Source organism: Mustela erminea, chromosome 2, assembly GCF_009829155.1.
Source record: "Mustela erminea isolate mMusErm1 chromosome 2, mMusErm1.Pri, whole genome shotgun sequence".
Classification (NCBI taxonomy): Eukaryota; Metazoa; Chordata; class Mammalia; order Carnivora; family Mustelidae; genus Mustela; species Mustela erminea.
In genome coordinates, this window is record NC_045615.1 from 78,716,139 (window position 1) to 78,735,036 (window position 18,898).

Below are 18,898 nucleotides of genomic sequence, written 5' to 3' on the forward strand. Positions count from 1 at the left end.
TCACAAGTAGGCAGAGAGGCAGGCAGAGAGAGAGGGAGGAGGAAGCAGGCTCCCCGCTGAGCAGAGAGCCCAAGGCGGGGCTCGATCCCAGGGTCCTGGGATCATGACCCGAGCCGAAGGCAGAGGCTTTAACCCACCGAGCCAACCAGGTGCCCCTATTCTTGACATTTTTTAATGAGTAAGCAGTTATTCGTATGTATGCAAACAAATACAGTTTCTATTACTAGTGGAATTGATACTTAAGACTGAGAAATACCTTGTTTGTACCTTTTTCAGTATTAGCTGCTGATTGTAGAGGTCATTTTATAAAGAAACCTTTGAAATAAACCTTAACTGTAAATTTTGGCTATAGACTGTTATCTTAAGCTATGAATAATTGTATTGGCTTCAGTATTTGAGAATCCTGAGTACACGCTTGATCTCTTTGATTCCTTTTGATAGTCTTAGGGAAATTCTCAGGTTTTAGTTTGTCAGATATGGCTTTTATTTTATTCTCTTTTTTCTCTATGGAACTGTCTCATATGGTACTCTCTGTTTCTTAGTTTTCCACTTGATTCCATATGTCTGTTACACTGTTTTCATTCTTTTTTTCCCCCTCTTCTTTGTGCATCAGTTTGGATATTTTCTACTTGCCTGTTTTCCAGTTCAAGAATCCTCTGTTCTCCTGTGTCTAATCTGTTACTCTCATCTTTTCTTTTTTTTTTTTTTTTTATTTGGCAGAGAGAAATCACAAGTAGATGGAGAGGCAGGCAGAGAAAGAGAGAGGGAAGCAGGCTCCCTGCTGAGCAGAGAGCCCAATGCGGGGCTCGATCCCAGGACCCTGAGATCATGACCTGAGCCGAAGGCAGCAGCTTAACCCACTGAGCCAGGCGCCCCTGTTACTCTCATCTTTTTAATTTTTAATTACAGCTTTTATAGTTTTGGGGTTTAGAATTTTCATTTGAATTTTTCTTATGGATTCCAGGCTCCTGATGATGAAATTCCCCCCCACCTTTCTTGGACAAATCTTGGGAATTTTTATTTTTACTTTCTCAGTTCTATCCCTTTCTATATTACATATTGATTTAATATTGTTTTACAGATTCTAACTCTTTAGCATCTCTCCTCTTCTTAAAACTAAAAGAAATATATATATTATGATTTTGTTGATAATTGGTGTCTTGGGCTTCTCTCATTTGTTTAATTTTTTTTTTATTTGGACTCTATACCTAATACTTGAGTTTAGTGTCTAAAGCAGTTATGGTAATGGCAGGTTTTCTATTTGTGAAATTTTTTATCCATTCTCAAATTAAATTTAGATTAGTTTATGTTAATAGAATGTGGTTGTGTGTCATGGGCTTCCAGCATCTAAATATGGTGTTTGAAAAACTCCTAGAGGAGCATCTGGTTAAGTGTCTGCCTTCAGCTCAGTTCATGATCCCAGGGTCCTGGGATTGAGCCTGCTTCTCCCTCTCCCTCTGCCCCTCCTCTCCACTCATGCTCTCTCTCTCTCTGCTCACTCTCTCAGATAAATAAGTAAAATCTTAAATAAATAAATAAATAAAAGCTCCTTGATTTTTGTTCCTAATCTGTGAGCCTAAATTTAGATTCAAAATGAAAAATGTTTAAATGGTGTTTTTACTTGTAACTTTCATGTAAAAACTGCTTATAATGAAGCTGATGTATACTGTTGTTTCAGCTTTAAATCTGTTAATTTGTATAGCAATTTGTGTTCACAACATTAATCCAAAGCTATAATGTACTGAAATTTTTTTTGAATTATATGATGAAAATTCAAATATATTTTGGATTGTATTCAAATTTTTCATTTTAAAAGATTTGAGAAGTTAAAATCTATATGTTTAGTAATAATCTATATTTTTTGTTAAAATAACTCATTTTCCTATCCTCTAACATAATTGTTTTAATTTTCTTCTCAAATATTACCACTAATGAAAGTCTGTATTGAGTGGTATTCAAATTCAGTGGTAGCCCTGCCCAAATCTAACACTGATAGTTATGAGATTGCTCTTGTTTTTCTAGAAAGGATTCTAAATGTTCTATGTAGTATGATTATTCATGGTTATAGTTAGAACCACTTTATTACTGATAGGGTAAGTGGCCATCTTAATCTAGTTTTATTTAGTTTCATATATTCTATTCCAATTCTTGATTTACATTAATAACATAAAATCTATAGTTCTTGAGTCAGTCTTTGAGGATCTATTCTGTGTTTTTTATTTTGGAGAAGAAAGTAAACGTGATGTTTTCTTTCTGCCTTCTAGATCCTAAAGTCCTTGAGGGAATAAACTCCTATTGGCAAGAGTTTTTGGTTGATGCATAATTTTCTATATAGACAGGCGTTTCATCTTCAGGCAAACACAGTTTTATTTATTCCTTCCCAATATGGATACAATTTCTTGCCTTTTCTTGTCTTCTTGCACGATATGGGATTTGTAGTACATTGTTGAAGAATAATGGTGAGAAGGAACATCTTTGTCTCATTCCTGTTATTAGTGGGAAAGTTTTTTGTTTCTCAGCACTAAGTATGATGGTATAGTTTTTTCGTAGGTATTTTTTTTTTTTATCAAGTTGAAGTAGTTCTCTTTATTATTAGTTAGCTGACTTTGTATCATGACTGGGTGTTGGATATTTTTATATGTTTTTTTATTGAAGTATAGTTGACATACAATGTTAAATTAGCTTAAGGTATATAACATAGTAATTCTAGAAGTTTTATACATTATGCTGTACTGTCCACAAGTGTAGCTACTGCCTGTCATCATACAATGCTATTTTAATACCTTTGATTATATTCCTTGTGTTTTACCTTTCATTTCCATTGCGTATTCATTCCATAACTAGAAGCCCCCTCTCTTCATCTACCCTTCTTTACCCATCTTGCCTGACTCCCTTTTCCCCAGCAACCATTAATTTATTCTCTGTATTTTTGGGTCTATTTCTGCCTTTTATTTGTTTGCTTATTCATTTGTTTTGTTTTTAGGATCCATGTATAAGTGAAATCCTATGATACTTGTCTTTCTGACTTTTATAATACCTTCTGGGGGTCCATTTATGTTGTCACAAATGGCAAGATCTTACTTTTATCATGACTGTGTAACATTCTGTTGTGTATGTGTGTTTTTGTGTGTATGTACATCACTTGGGTTGTTTCCATATCTTGGCTGTTGTAAATAATGCTGTAATAAACATAGGGGTGTATATATATATTCAAATTAGTATTTTCATTTCCTTTGGGTAAATATCCAGTAGTGGAATTGCTGGTACTGAATCAAATGGTATTTTTTTTTTTTTAAGATTTTTTATTTATCAGAGGGGGGGTGGAGAGAGCGAGCACAGGCAGACAGAATGGCAGGCAGAGGCAGAGGGAGAAGCAGGCTCCCCGCCGAGCAAGGAGCCCAATGTGGGACTCGATCCCAGGACGCTGGGATCATGACCCGAGCCGAAGACAGCTGCTTAACCAACTGAGCCACCCAGGCGTCCCTCAAATGGTATTTCTATTTTTAATTTTTTGAGGAAACTTTATACTGTTTACCACAGTGGTTATACTATTTTACACTCCTATCCACAGTGCACACAAGGTTTCCTTTTTATCGATATCCTCACTGATATTTGTTTTTTCTGTTGTTTTTGATTTTAGCCATTCTGACAGGTGGAAGTTGATATCTCATTGTGGTTTTGATTTGCATTTCCCTGGTGATTAGTGCTGTTAAGCATCTTTTTATATGTCTATTGGCCATCTGTATGTCTTCTTAGGAAAAATGTCATTTTAGGTCCTTTGCCCATTTTTTATTTGGATTATTTGTGGTTTTTTGGGTTTGAGTGTTTCAGATTATTTATATATTTTGGATATAACCACTTATCAGCAGTATCATTTGCACATATCTTCTTTCATTCAGTATCTGCAAATAACAACTCCCATTAAGTTGCCTTTTTGTTTGTTCATAGTTTCCTTCACTTTGCAAAAGCTTTTTATTTTGATATAGTCTCAGTAGTTTACTTTTGCTTTCATCTCCCTCGCCTTAAGAGAGATACCTAGAAATAAATTGCTATGGCCAATGTCAAAGAAGTTACCTCTTATTTTTTTCTCTAGGAGTGTTACGGTTTTAGGTTTTACATTTAGATCTTTAATCTGTTTCAATTTTATTTGTATAGTGTAAGAAAGTGACCATTTCATTCTTTTGCATGTTTTTTTTTTTTCCGGTTTACCCAGCACCATTTATTGAAGAGATTTTTTTCCATTGTATATTCTTGCCTCTTCAGTCATAGATTACTTGACTGTGTAAACATAGGTTTATTTGTTCTGTTTTATTGGTTTATGTGTCAGTTTTTGTGCTAGTACTGTGTTGCTTTGATTCCTGCAGCTTTATAGTATATCTTAAAATCTGGAATTGCGATACCTCCAGCTTTATTCTTCCTTCTTAAGATTTCCTTAGGTATTTAGGGTTTCTGTGGTTCCACAGAAATTTTAGGATTATTTGTCCTAATTCTGTGAAAAATGCTGTTTGTGTTTTGGTAGCAATTGCATGAAATCTGTAGATTGTTTTTGGTAGTATGAACATTTTAATAATACTTGTTTTTCCAGTCCATGAACATAAAAAACCTTTCTATTTGTGTTTTCAATTTCTTTCATCAGTGTTATATAGTTTCCAGAGTACAGGTCTTTTACCTCCTTGGTTAAGTTTATTTCTAAGTATTTTATTCTTTTTGATACAATTACAAATGTAATCATTTATTTCCCTTTCTACTACTTTGTTATTAGTGTATAGAAATTCAACCAATTTCTGTGTATTAATTTTTAATTTAACTTAATAATTATAATTAATAATTTATCCTGCAATTTTACTGAATTCATTTATTCTAATAGTTTTTTGGTGATGTCTTTACGGTTTTCTATGTATAGTATCATGTCATGTGGATAGTGACAGTTTAACTTCTTCCTTATCAATATGGATGTCTTGTAATTCTTGTGGACTGCTGTGGCTAGCCTAGGATTTTGAGCACTGTGTTAAATAAAACTGGCAGGAGTGGACATCCTTGTCTTGATCCTGACCTAGAGGAAAGCCTCTTAGTTTTTCACCATTGAGTATGATGTTAGCTGTGGGGTTTTCATATATGGTTTTTATTATGTTGAGGTATGTTCCTTCTAAACCACTTTGTAGAGAGTTTTTGTCATGCACAGACTGGGTGTTGGATTTTGTCAAATGCTTTTTCTACATCTGTTGATAGGATTATATGATTTTTTTTTCTTTTAGCCTGTTGATATGATAGATTATGTTCATTGGTTTTTGAATGTTGAACCAGTGATTCCACTTCATCACAATATATAAATTTTTTACACATCATTGAATTATACACACTTATTATACTTTGCTCAGTTCAGTTTGCTAATATTTTGCATGTTTATAGAGTTATTGGTCTGCATTTTTCTTACAATGTCTTTGGTTTTGGTATTAGGATAATGGTACTCTCATAGAATGATTTAACAAGTATTCCCTTTACTTCTATCTTCTAATAGAAATTGTAGAAAATTGGTAAAATTTCTTCCTTAAATGCTTGCTAGAATTTACTATAAACTCATCTGGGTCTGATTCTTTCTGTTTAGAAGATTATTAATTCTTGATTCATTTTCTTTATTTGGTATAAGCGTATTGAGATTGTTGTTCTCGTGTGGATTTTGGCAGATTCTCCTTTCATCTAGATTATCAAGTATGTGGCTATAAAAATTTTTTTGTATTCTATTTCATAATGTAGTTTACTCTTAAATAATGTGGGGGTTTGGGTTGCTGACCCCCTATGCAGTTAAAAATCTACATATAACTTTGACTTCCCAAAAACTTAACTACTAATAGTCTACTATTGACCAGAAGCCTTCCTGGTAACAGAAACAGTCAATTAACACATACTTTGTATATGTATTATATACTGTATTCTTACAATAATGTAAGGTAGAGAAAAAATGTTAAGAAGTTCAGAAGGAAGAGAACATACATTTAAAGTACTGAAGTGTATTTATCAAAAAGGAATTGTCATATAAGTGGACCTGCACAGTTCAAACCCATGTTTAAGTGTCAACTGGAAATCCATTATTAAGCTTTTAAGGTCCTTGGGACCTGCAGCAATATTCTTTCTTTCATGTCTGGTATTAGTAATCTGTGTGTTCTCTTTTTTTTTGCTATTGTTTTTTTGTTGTTGTTGTTTTTAGTTATCCTGACTACAAGCTTATCATTTTTATTGATCTTTTCAAAGAATGAGCTTTTGCTTTTGTTGATTTTTCTCTCTTGACTTACTATTACCAATTTTATTTGTGCTCTAATTTTTGTATATTTTTTTCTTGTATTTTCATTGGATTTAGTTTGCTCTTTTTTTTAGTTTCCTGAGGTAGAAGCTTAGATGATTGCCTTTAGGTCTTTCTTTTTTCCTAATATATACATTCAGTGCTATAAATTTCTTATTAAGCACTACTTTTATTACCACATTCCACGAATTTTGATTAGTTGTATTTTCATTTTCATTTAGTTCAAACTATTTTTTTAAAAATTTCTGTTGAGACTCATGTATTATTCAGGAGTGTGGTTTTTTGTTGTTGTTGTTTTTGTTGTTTTGACAGACAGAGATCACAAGTAGGTATAGAGGCAGGCAGAGAGAGAGGGGGAAGCAGGCTCCCTGCTGAGCAGAGAGTCTGATGTGGGGCTCTATCCCAGGACCCTGGGATCATGACCTGAGCCGAAAGCAGAGGCTTTAACCCACTGAGCCACCCAGGTGCCCTGGAGTATGTTTTTTAATCTCCATGTGTTTTCTTATTTTCCAAATGTCTTTCTGCTGTTGGTTTCTAGTTTAATTTCACTGTGGTCTGATAGCACACATTGTATGATTTCTATTTTTTATAATTTGTTAAGGTAGATTTTATGGCCTAGAATGTAGTCTCTCTTGATCAGTACTCGATATGATCTTGAGATGAATGTGTATTCTGCTTTTGTTGGATTAAGTGGCATTTGGATAGCAATTATATCCAGTTGGTTGATGGTATTGTTGAGTTCACCTGTGTTCTTACTGATTTTCTGCCTGTTAGATCTGTCCATTTCTGCTGGAGCAGTGTTCAGATTTCCAACTCTGTGAGTGAATTTGTTTCTTTCTTCTTGCTATTCTATCAATTTTTTCCTCACATATTTTGACCCCCTACTATTAGGTGATGCATATTAAAGATTGTTAATGTCCTCTTGGAGTATTGACCCCTTTATCGTTATGTAATACCTCTCTTTATCCCTAATAATTTTTCTTGGTCTGAAGTCGGCTTTGTTTGAAATTAATATAGCTACTCTAGCTTTATTTTGATTAGAGTTAGAATTAATTGTGCATCTTTCTCCATCCCTTTACTTCTCTCTATATCTTTATATTTAGAGTGGATTTTTTGTCCTCAGTATATAGTTGGGTCTTGTTCTTTGATCCTCTGTGACAATGTCTGTCTTAACTGGTGTGTTTAGACCATTGATGTTTTAAATTGATTATTATATAGTTGTATTAATACTAACGTATTTGTTACTGCCTTCTATTCCTTGTTCTTTGTTCCTTTTTTTGTCTTTGACTATTTTTCTGCCTTTTCTGATTTTTTTTTAAAGATTTTATTTATTTATTTGAGAGAGAGACAGTGAGAGAGAGCATGAGAGGAGAGAAGGTCAGAGGGAGAAGCAGACTCCCCATGGAGCTGGGAGCCTGATGCGGGACTCCATCCCGGGACTCCGGGACCGTGACCTGAGCCAAAGGCAGTTGCTCAACCAACTGAACCACCCAGGCACCCCGCCTTTTCTGATTTTAACTGATCATTTTATGATTCCATTTCCTCTCCTTGCTTGGTGTATGAAATGTATATTTCTATTTTTTCCCTTTTTTCATTGATTGCCCTGGAGTTTGCAATATACATTTACAACTAATCTGCATGCACTTTCAAATAACTCTCTTCTGCTTCACAGGTGGTACTTTATAATAACCAAAATTTGAATTTCTCTCTCTAGTCCCTTATATTATTTCTGTCATTCATTTCAGTTATACATATACTGTAGTCATTGGCTACATTGTTCTTACCATTATTTTGGACAAATTATTATCTGTTAGATCAATCAAGGATAAGAAAGTTGAAGTTTTTATTTTGTCTTCACTTATTCCTCTCTAGTGCTCTCTTTTTATATAGATTAAAGTTTCAACCTATATCATTTTCCTTTTCCTGAAGTAACTTTTTGAGATTTATTTGTTTTAGAGAAAGAGAAAGTGTAAATGGTGGAGAGGTTCAGAGAAAGAGAGAGAGAGAGAGAAACTCCAGCAGACTCTCTATGTGAGATTGGTCCCAATCTCAAAACCCTGAGATCATGACCTGAGCCAAAATCAAGAGTAGGACATTTAACTGACTGACACAACTAAATGCCCCACCTGGAACAACTTTTTAAAACATTTCTTGCAAGGCAGGTCGACTAACAACAAATTCCCTCAATTTTTGTTTGAAGTCTTTATTTCTCCTTCAATTCTGAAAGATAATTTCCCAGAATACACGAATTTAGGTAGGTGTTTTTTCTCTCTCTCAACACTTTAAGTATTTCACTCTATTCTCCTTGGTTGCATGGTTGTCGAGGAGTTATCTAATATATTTCCTATTTTTTGCACCTGTAATGTGAAACTGTACTGTTCCTCTGGCTTCTTTCAAGATTTTTTTTTTCCTTTGCTTTTCTGTAGTTTGAATATGATGTGCCTAGAGATAATTTTTTGCCAGGTGTCCTACTTGATGTTCTCTGGGCTTCCTGGATCTGTATTTTGGTGTCAGACATTAATTTGGGGGAAATTCTCAATCATTATTACTTCAAATATTTCTTCTATTCCATTATCTTTTCTCCTTCTGGTATTTCATTCAAACATATTTTACACCTTTTATAGTTTTCATAATTCTTGGAAATTCTTTAGTTTTTTTGTTTGTTTGTTTGGTTTTTTCTTCAGTCTTTTTTCTCTTCAGTCTTTTTTTCTCTTTGCTTTTTCATTTTGGAAGTTTTTATTGACAAATAATTAAGCTCAGACATTTTTTCCTCAGCCATGTCTAGTCTAATGAGCCCATCAAAGGTATTTTTTATTTCTGCTTTAGTGTCTTGATTTCTGCCATTTCTTTTTGAGTCTTAGAATATCCATCCCTATGTTGTCCCTTTCTTTCATGTTGTCTCCTTTGTCTTTTAGAACCCTTAGCATATTAATCATAGTTTTAAAAAAAATCCTGGTGGCTCACTGGGTAAAGCTGGATAAAGCTCAGGTCACGGTCTCAGGGTTCTGGGATCAAGCCTGGCATTGTGCTCTCTGCTTAGCAGGGAGCCTGCTTGCCCTCTCTCTCTGTCTGCCTCTCTGCCTACTTACGATCTCTCTCTCTGTCAAATAAATAAAATCTTTAAAAAAAAAAAATCCTGGTCTGATTATAGCATTTTTGCTGGTTCTCTGTTTTGTTGATGTTCATTCAGCTTCTTCAAATTGTGTTTGGTTTGTCTATTAGTATGCCTTGTAATGGTTTTGATTTTGTTTTATTTTGTGTTTTTGTAATGGTTTTGATTTTATTTATTTTTGTCACATGTAAATGGACATAATAATACTGCATAAAAGGAACTATGTTAAGTAGGCCTTTGGTAATATAGTAGTAAGAGTATAAGAGGCCAGGTGTTCTTTGGTCCTGTGATTACATTGTAGTCTTTTAGTGAGTCTGTATTACTGGACCGTGAAGTTTGCAATTGCTTTTTAGTAACCCACCTTCCCTTAAAGTAATACAAGATGGCTTGAGAGGGCTAGAGTTGGGTATATCTCTTCCTCTACCTCAGTTGGGCTCTGATAAACTTATCATAGTTTAGGCTCTTCTAAAATAGCTTCTCTTGAAAGCAAGACTTGTTCAGAAGTACAGACTATTCTGGCATATTTCAAAATAGCTACTTTTCCCTTCCTCCTGCTGCATGCACAAGATTTTCCTCAGGTCTTCATTGTGAGAACCTGGTATGGCTTCTGGAGGTAAACTCACAAAAAATGTAAGAGTCCCTCAGTGATTGTGTCTTCTGGATTATTTAATTCTCAGACTTGTCCTCACTGCCTCCAGAAATTCATAATTTACATTTCCTTACCCTTACATTTACAGTATCCTTACCCCAGCCCTGGTTCTTGTGGAGGTTCCTACTCATTGGTTTCTTTGTATTCAGCTTGTCTGTCTTTCCAGTTTGGGGGACAGTGGTTTGTCTTTTTTTTTTTTTTTTTTTTTAAGGTTTTATTTATTTATTGGACAGAGAGAAAGATCACAAGTAGGCAGAAAGGCAGGCAGAGAGAGAGGGGGAAGCAGGCTCCCTGCTTAGTAGGGAGCCTGATGCAGGGCTCAATCCCAGGACCCTGAGATCATGACCTGAGCCTAAGGCAGAGGCTTAACCCACTGAGCCACCCAGATGTCCGGACAGTGGTTTGTCTTATTTCTATGGTCTAAATATTTGTGTCCTCCCCACATTCATATGTTGAAATCCTAAGTGGTAGAGCCTTTGGGAGGTGCTTAGGTCATGAAGGTGGAGATCTCGTGAATAGGATTTGTGTCTTTATAAAAAGAGGCCTCACAGAGCTCACCCACCATCTTTATGTGAGGATGTGAAAAGGTGTCAGTTATGAGCTAGGAAAAGACCCCTCTCTTAAAACCATGCTAGTGCCTTGATCTTGGACTTCCCAGTATCCAGACAGAAATAAATTTCTATTGTTTGTTGTTGTTGTTTTAGATTTTATTAATTTGACAGAGGGAGAGACAGTGAGAGAGGGAGCTATAAGCAGGGGGAGTGGGAGAGGGAGAAGCAGACTCCCTGCTGAATTGGGAGCCTTATGCGGGGTTCAGTCCCAGGACCCAGGACCCTACACGGGCCGAAGGCAGACAGGTGCTTAATGACTGAGCCACCCAGGTGCCCCAAATTTCTATTGTTTATAAGCCACCTAGTCTATGATATTTTGTAATAGTGGCCTGAACAAATGAAGACACGTGTGATTTCATGTCCCAGAAGGGTCTAAGAAGAGTTGTTATTGGACTGGAAAACAGACCAGTATTGCCTTTTTATAATCTGTTCTCCACACTGTCGCTGTAGTGGTCCTCAGAAATATGAATCTGGTTTTGTCATGCCTCTAGGTAAAACATCCCATTTAAGTTAGGATAAAATCCAAACTCAGTGATTTCAAAACCAAATCCTATTATCTAGCCTTGATTTATCTTTTTGTAGTTAGTTATCTTTTGCATTTTTCACCTTAGCTTCTGTGCCCATCTATTCTGAACTGATTTCTATTTTCAGTATTCTGTGTTCTCTCTTTCCTTTTACCTGTTTGGTCCTGTTTTCAAGTTTAGAAACCATCTCCCTGGACAGCCCACCTTGACTCTACCAAAATGTGTTCAATGTGACCTTCCTTAGTGTCTGAAAATATAGATAGATCATAACTAATTAGCATAGTAGATTCAATTAAAGGCCTTAGATGTAATCTGGTGGCAGCCTTAAATATTTAAATGCTTGTAGTCATAATGAAGGTGACCTTAGAGCTTTTGCTAACAATGTTTCTATCTGGTAAACTCTCATGTGGAAAAGTTTTATTACGGAGGATATTAATCCACTTATTCAGAATGTTCAAAGTTTATTCTTATAATCAGATTAGCGAATCCATGCACTTGCCAATTAGTTACTTGCAAGAATTAGGGCTAGCCAAAATAAATCTCAGTGGCCTCTCTGGTATTCCGTGGTCCCAAACTTTTTAGACATGGGGAAGAACTATTTAATTTAATTGACAGTGTGATTTACATAACAACCTCATATGTGTTTGATTGATGTTGAGTTAGAGGCTACTCTCCTATGTATATACTACATCAAGTTTTTGAACTTGCAATGCATGCTGAGATCTACATTCTGTTAGAGATCCTAATTATCTAATTATATATGTTACATGATGGTTATACTAAGGTACACTTGCTCTGTCACTGGTGATAGAGGTGTGTACCTTCTATCCTTTTTTCCTCTTCTTCCCCTCACCCCATACATCTGGTTGAATTTATATGTTTAATACTCTTACAATGTTGCTATACTCTGTAATTTTCCACTCAGGTTTATTACATGTATTACTTGTATGTATATGTTTATTACATATTTCTCAATACTCAACAGTTCTTAGTAAATCCTACCTGCTGCTAATAAGAATTGTTATTATAGGACCTTGACTATGTAATATAAGGGTTTTGTTCATTGGTAAGACCTGTTGAATTTCCTTATTAATAATCAATATTGGGTTTTGTTTTGGATTTTTTTGTCAAAGGAAATGTGATTAAATTATAATTTAATTATTATATTTAATTAACTATAGTATGTCTAGTAGTAGCTTTGTATTTGACCTGATACATTAACAAAAGGAACACAATAACATACCTTTCTTTGCCTGCTTCTCCACATATGGGGATTGTGATCACTACCTACCTGATGATGTGCTTAAAAATATTAATATTTTAAAATATCAAGATACATCAGAAGTATCCCATGTGTTGTGTATGGGTAAAGAGTGTAGAGTTTTTTTGTTTTGTATGGGCTTTAAACTTCATGTGAAGAATGGGTTTCTATTTTATTTAGTTTCTTTATTCCCAGTTAGTGTCAGTATACTTGCCATATAAAAAGTAAATATTGATTAAATTACACAGTTTTCTATGTATTTGATGAATTGCTTTACATGATCTTATATCTTACTTATCTTACTTCCCAGATCTTATATATTTCATTCTTGGAGAGAAAATGAACATGGCTGTTGAAGGAGGAAAAGGAATGATTTGAATATAGTTAGTTTTGGGGTATGGTAATTTCAACAAATAATGAATTCTGAAGCAGGCATTTTTTATTTTGAAACAGACATAATTTTTTTTTGTTATTGGATATATAGTTTTTTAAAAGTAATAAAGTACTTGGGGATTGGTATAGAGTTGTTTTAAAACTCCATTTTTAAAAATCAGTTCTTCAGGTGCCGGGAATGTAGCTGACCGTGTTCTGGCTCAGCTCTTAACGGAAATGGATGGTGTTGAACAGTTAAAGGACGTGACAATTTTGGCAGCTACTAACCGCCCAGATAGGATAGACAAGGTAAGAAACAAAACAGTGTGAGTGTTTTAAAATCAAGAACTGGGTCATTTGATTATGTTAGGGTTTTTTTCTACCAAATTACTCTGAAATCAGTTTTTCATTTAGAGGATCCTGAAAATCTTAAACTAAAGGAGATATAAAGAACAGAGTAATGCTTCTGTGTTTTTATTGCTTATGGTTTGGTATTAATGAGACTATTTTGTAACCCCTTCAGTTTCCCCCCCCGCTTGTTGTTGCGTCAAACTTTCAGAGAACTGAAGTTCTGAAAATCTTTGTTTATGTAATCTGATTTATTTTTGAGAAGTTTTTAACATTTTCAGTCATATTAATGTAAATTTCTGGGTATTTAGAATAAGTCATACTGAAGTTATTATTAACAACTTGTTAGAATTCTTTGCCTGCAGTTGCTTTCAGAGTGATGAGAATAAGAGTGACAATGGATTTTAGCTTTCTAAGAAATTACTTAGGCTATAGCATTAAACTAAGCTGCACAATTGGAAAATTAACCCTTTTTAGATATTGCTACCACTTTTTCTCCCTAAGTCATAGTTTAATAAAGAGAATTCACTAAATTTTAAATGCCTAATTTATACCTAGTATATAATTTCTTTGCAAAGATTTAAATTAAGAGTAAAAATTTTCTCCTTTAGCATGAACCATTTTTTCTTTTTTCTGTTCACATTATTATTTCATATATATGACTTTATGAGCTCCTCCCTCCTTTCCTATGCACATATACACAGACTTTCAGTTTTAAAAATGGGATTTAGAAAAAATGATCCTTTTAGAGTTATGAAAGGAGCTATTATGTGGAAAGCAAGCTTTGCTTTCGTTCAGTTGGGTATTTTGTTATGCGATAAAGACCTTTGGGTCAAATACAGGTGAGAAAGCTTTGGACTTTAATAAATTGTTCCCTTTTTGCTATAGTATTTTTCAAGAGGATAGGTGTGTTCTGAGCACTTTATATGATCTGGGTGATGCTCAGATACCTCTGATGTCTATGGAGAAAAAAAAAAAAAGTAGGACTTCATTTTAACAAGTATCATAGAAAGTACTAGAAGAGCCCTAGAGATTACCTAACCCCACCTTTCAGTTTCACAAATAGAAGTGCTGAATACAGAAAAAAAAATTTTCTCTTGGTAAGAATACATTGTATTTTTATGACATTTTCTCCTGGTTACCCCATGGCTAATGAGCTCTAAATTTTCTTTGGTTTCATTCTCTACAATGCCTAATCTAATAGTTGTCTTCTTGGATTTCTTAATAGAGTATGTCTTCACTGTTAGATACATTTCTTGAAATAGGACTTTTGGGTTTACAATAAACTTCTCTGGGTTCATCTAAATCAAGCTATATGATTCAGCTTGATTGGTGGTTTTGTTAGTTTTCTTTTTCTGTGTTACAGATTACCTCAAATTTAGCAGTTCTACACAACACCCATTTATTAGTATTTCTGTAGGTCGGTCAAAATCTGGGAATGGCATGACAGATTTGTCTGTTCTAGAGTCTCACTACAGGCTAAAAACAAAGTGTTGGCAGGACTATATTGTTGTCAGGAGCTGGTATTCCTTTTCTAATCTCACAGGAATGGGACAGGCCTAAGGACTAAATTTTTTTATTGGCTGTCAGCGGGGAGCTACTGTATCTCCTAGAGACCATCCACATGGCCTCTTCCATCTTCAAAGACTGCAGTGAAAACTGGTGTCTTTGTAATGAAATAAAAATAAGTAAATAAATAAATAAATAGATAAAAGAAATCACATTTTATTCCTCTTATGCTTTAAGCTTCAATTGCCAGAAAAGCTCAGTCTTTTAGTCTCATCTGATCAGGTTAGGCCCAACAAAGGAAAATCTCTCCACCTTCAAGTCAGTAGATTCGGGACCTTAATTAATTACATTTGCAAAAGCCCTTCACAGTAGCACCTAAAGTAGCATTTGATTGAATAACTGGGAGAAAGTACTAGCTGTCTAGAGGACCAAAATCTTGTGACTGTACTAGAAGTCTTCCTACCAGAGTGCTCTTCAGCGTTTTCCCCCTACTCCTATCTGAATTCTGTTCCAAGTACTAAGAACAACTTCTGACTTTCTCAGAGACCAGCTTTTCCTTCTTCCTTGCCTGTCATATAATTGGCTATGAACCAGTTCCTCTGAAATGTTCTTGTTTTGTGGAATCTGCTTGTTTTCTCAGATGCAACATTTCTTTGCCTTGCCCTGTCCACATATATCTTTCTTCAAATTATACATATAATCTTTCTTAAAATAGAAAACGATAAATAGATTTAAACTCCTTTTGTAAAGGATACAATTTTTTCGTGTTCTTTATATATGTGACACTTTGTAAGTTTGTTACTTAATATGGTGGAATTGTTAATTTATAATCTGTTTTGCTTACTTTTCCCCCTGTAAGACCTAAATTGATCCCTAACTGTTGTGTTTTACAGTAGATCTAATTTATCCTAGTTTTTTTTTTTTTTAAGATTTTATTTATTTGTCAGAGAGAGCACTGGCAGACAGAGAGGCAGGCAGAGGGAGGCAGAGGGAGAAGCAGGCTCCCTGCTTCTGCTTCTGCTGAGCAAGGAGCTTGATGTGGGACTCAATCCCAGGACCCTGGGATCATGACCTGAGCCAAAGGCAGCTGCTTAACCAACTGAGCCACTCAGGCGTCCCTATCCTAGTTTTTTTTTTAACCAATACCTGGTACAAAAGACCTTTAGAAATTTTAAAGATAAACCTAGAGATTAGAAGTTACTCTTGGGCCACTGCAAGGTCTGCAGCCTTTTTTTTTTTTTTTTTTCTTTTTACTCAGCTTTCTAAATTCAAAATCCCCAAGGTAATGGTAGAGAATTTTCATTCTCTTTGGGATAGTTTAGTCTGAAGATATTTGGATCTCTTGGAGAAAATACTTAACTGGATTTGGGGCAGAAGTTGTCTCCAAAGACAGAATATTGAAGGGATGGAAGTGGTTTTTTGTTTTTGTTTTTGTTTTTTTACATTTCAAGGATTTTGCATTGTTTTTGTGTTTCTTGCCTGATGATAATAATTTGCCTTAGGAAGGCAAATGTTGTATTTCAAAACAGTAACTCATGAGTCTTCATCATCACACAGTTTCAGAAATTGAAGTTTGGGAAATAGCTTGCCGAACTTCTAGCCATGTTTTTTTTAATCCTTTATAAAATGTTACCTTGAATTCATCAGTTCTAAAAACATGTAATTGTGGAAAGTAACTGTTTTAAGTATCAATATTAATTGTTAACACCTTGATTTATTGACCTCTTTAAGATGTTTCAGAGAGAAGTATAAACCTATACAAACATATAGTATGTATATAGCGTACTTATATGTATGCTTGTATGTTTGTATGTATATGTACATATGCATTTACACACATACTTTGATTAGTTTTTGAATACTAGAAATCCAACTTTTTTTAACCAGCTAACTTTGGATGAGCACATTTAAATCAAGATATTGAAAGTATTGGGGTACCTGAGTGACTCAGTGGGTTAAGCCTCTGCCTTTGGCTTGGGTCATGATCTCTGGATCCTGGGATCGAGCCCCACATCTGGCTCTCTGCTCAGCAGGAAGCCTGCTTCCCCTCTCTCTCTGCCTGCCTCTCCATCTATTTGTGATCTCTGTCTCTCAAATAAATAAGTAGAATCTTAAAAAGAAAAAAAAAAGATATCAAAAGTATTTGCTAACTGGACTTATTTCCACTAGGTCAGGGGGATCTAAGTGTTTTTAATTTAGTATTCAAATTTTTCAAAATTTACAATGTTTAATTTGTAAAGGAATTTTTATTGATGCCCAAAATAAAGTTATTCCTGACAGCAAAACATAAAATTGGTAAATGGGAAAAAGCATTTTTAAGTGGTATAAGAATGGTTTCAAGATCATCAGTTGATGTGCTGTGCTTTCAAGTACAACTTTGAATTTAGTACAACAGAGTCTAAACGTTCTGCATATTGTATTCTGTAATAGTGCAAAAAACAAACAAACAAACAAACAAAAAACACTTTAAGTAATCAGTGATTTTTGTAAAAAAAATAAAAAAGTTAATTCTTTTCTATTTCAGGTAGAATACCGTATTTGTGTGGAATATGGATTTTATTCTTAATTATACCTTTGTTACTGCTCATATGATACATACTACATCAAAAGTCATTTTTCTTTGCAGACTTTTTCCTTTGAAGAACTATTTTAGAGCATTATTTGTATATCATTTAATAGTACTATAAAAAAAGTTTCAGTGCAGGTATGATTATAACACGTTCAAAGTATGTCCTGAAGGTCCGTCCTGGTAGAATCAAAACAGTCTTAAGAGATAATATAAAAATGAAAAAACTTCCTGTTATGAAATGAATAGACAGTTTCTACCACCTGCCTTGTCTGGAGGAAACTATAATAGGAAGAGTATGGGTAACAGAAGAATTAAAGTAAATTTCATGTGCTGCTAAAAGGTAGAGGGATTTTTTTTTTTTAGCTTAAAAAAGACTGTCCTAGTGCCAGAGAAATTATACATTTGGTCTAACTTGTGCTAAATTTAATTAAGGTGTTTGGCCTTGTAAATTAGCTGGCATACTTTACCATCCTATTGTCTGTTGAGCCACAACTTCTGTGTCATGGTGACCTTAAGTTAGTATATTAAAAGGGTGAGAATTCTTGGACTGCCAGAGGAGTGAAATTGACATCATTATGTGACCCTTATATTGTGTGTATTTAGTGGCTTTTATGGACAATATCTCAGTTTCATGTAGCTTGGGGAAACTAGAGCTGGAGTTTCTTGGGGATTCTGGTGATTCAGCTAAAGGAAGTAAGACACACAGCTCAGTAATCACATTATTCTCTTTCCTGCAATGTCATAGTTACATGTCAAATACGTTAGATGTGATGTAGCACACTAGGCTAAGTAAAGTGATTGCTTGTGGTTCCTGGTGGTATCCTGAAGTCTCCATAGACTTTTTATGACTTAACTCTCTCCTCCAGCTGCTAAGTGAGGGAAGAAAAGTCATATTCCCAAGTGTCCATTTTGCATAAGAATGACAAGATGTGAAGGATAGATGAAGATTAATGAGATTGTATAATGTCAAGTTGACACATTGTCTTTAGATGGATGATGGTCTGGATTTCCTCAGCAACAAGAGACTTTTTAGAAAACAACTGAATTTTTATTGATGCCCAAATAACAAAGAGTCTAAACTGTAGGAGTTTATATTGTTCCCTATTAGGCTCTTGTTTATGTGGCCCCTTTAGAAGAATATAATGTCCAATCCATGGCATTTCAAGCACTTGTGTTAGATATTAAGAAATGGTCATGTCTTCTTTCTCAGACATTAAAAAAACCTCAAAATAGTTTAGTTTTATGAATATTTTTTCATTTAGTCACTTGGGTACTTTTAGTACTGATGCCTAGTATATAATAGGCTTTCAATAATTATTACTACTATAAAGTATATAGCCTATAAATGTTGTTTTCTTATAATAGTAAATCTGTAGAATTTTGAAAATTCTGCTGAGTCATCTATGGAGAAGATTGTTCAATTGACAAAAATTTTGGAAATAATATAGAAATATTGAATAATTCAGGGTTCAGAATCATTTTCTAACTTCATATGTTTAGCTCATGGATATTATAAACTGGCATTAATTTTCCAGTAGAGGAAATGTGCTTGAAGAGTTAAATATGACATAATATTTTTATTTCTTAAGTATTGCAAATTAAAAGTTGGTTTTATGGATATCTTTGTAACATTGGTCCCTGGTGG

General features: G+C 34.4%; 1 protein-coding gene across 5 annotated transcripts in view; it reads left to right on the forward strand.

Moving 5' to 3' along the window:
* The window catches only part of SPATA5 (spermatogenesis associated 5), a 337,462-nt gene that overhangs the window by 104,205 nt on the left and 214,359 nt on the right, over positions 1-18,898 (forward strand). For 4 of the 5 annotated variants that reach the window (XR_004283282.1, XM_032333335.1, XM_032333336.1 and 1 more), the window contains exon 14: positions 13,010-13,136. Coding sequence is in view for 4 of the 5 variants with exons in the window: in XM_032333335.1 (XP_032189226.1) it covers positions 13,010-13,136 (127 nt within the window). In the remaining variant the exon portion in view is untranslated. Of the gene's footprint in view, positions 1-13,009; positions 13,137-17,208; positions 18,477-18,898 lie in introns of those variants that run through there. The other variant, XM_032333337.1, reaches the window with a different exon arrangement.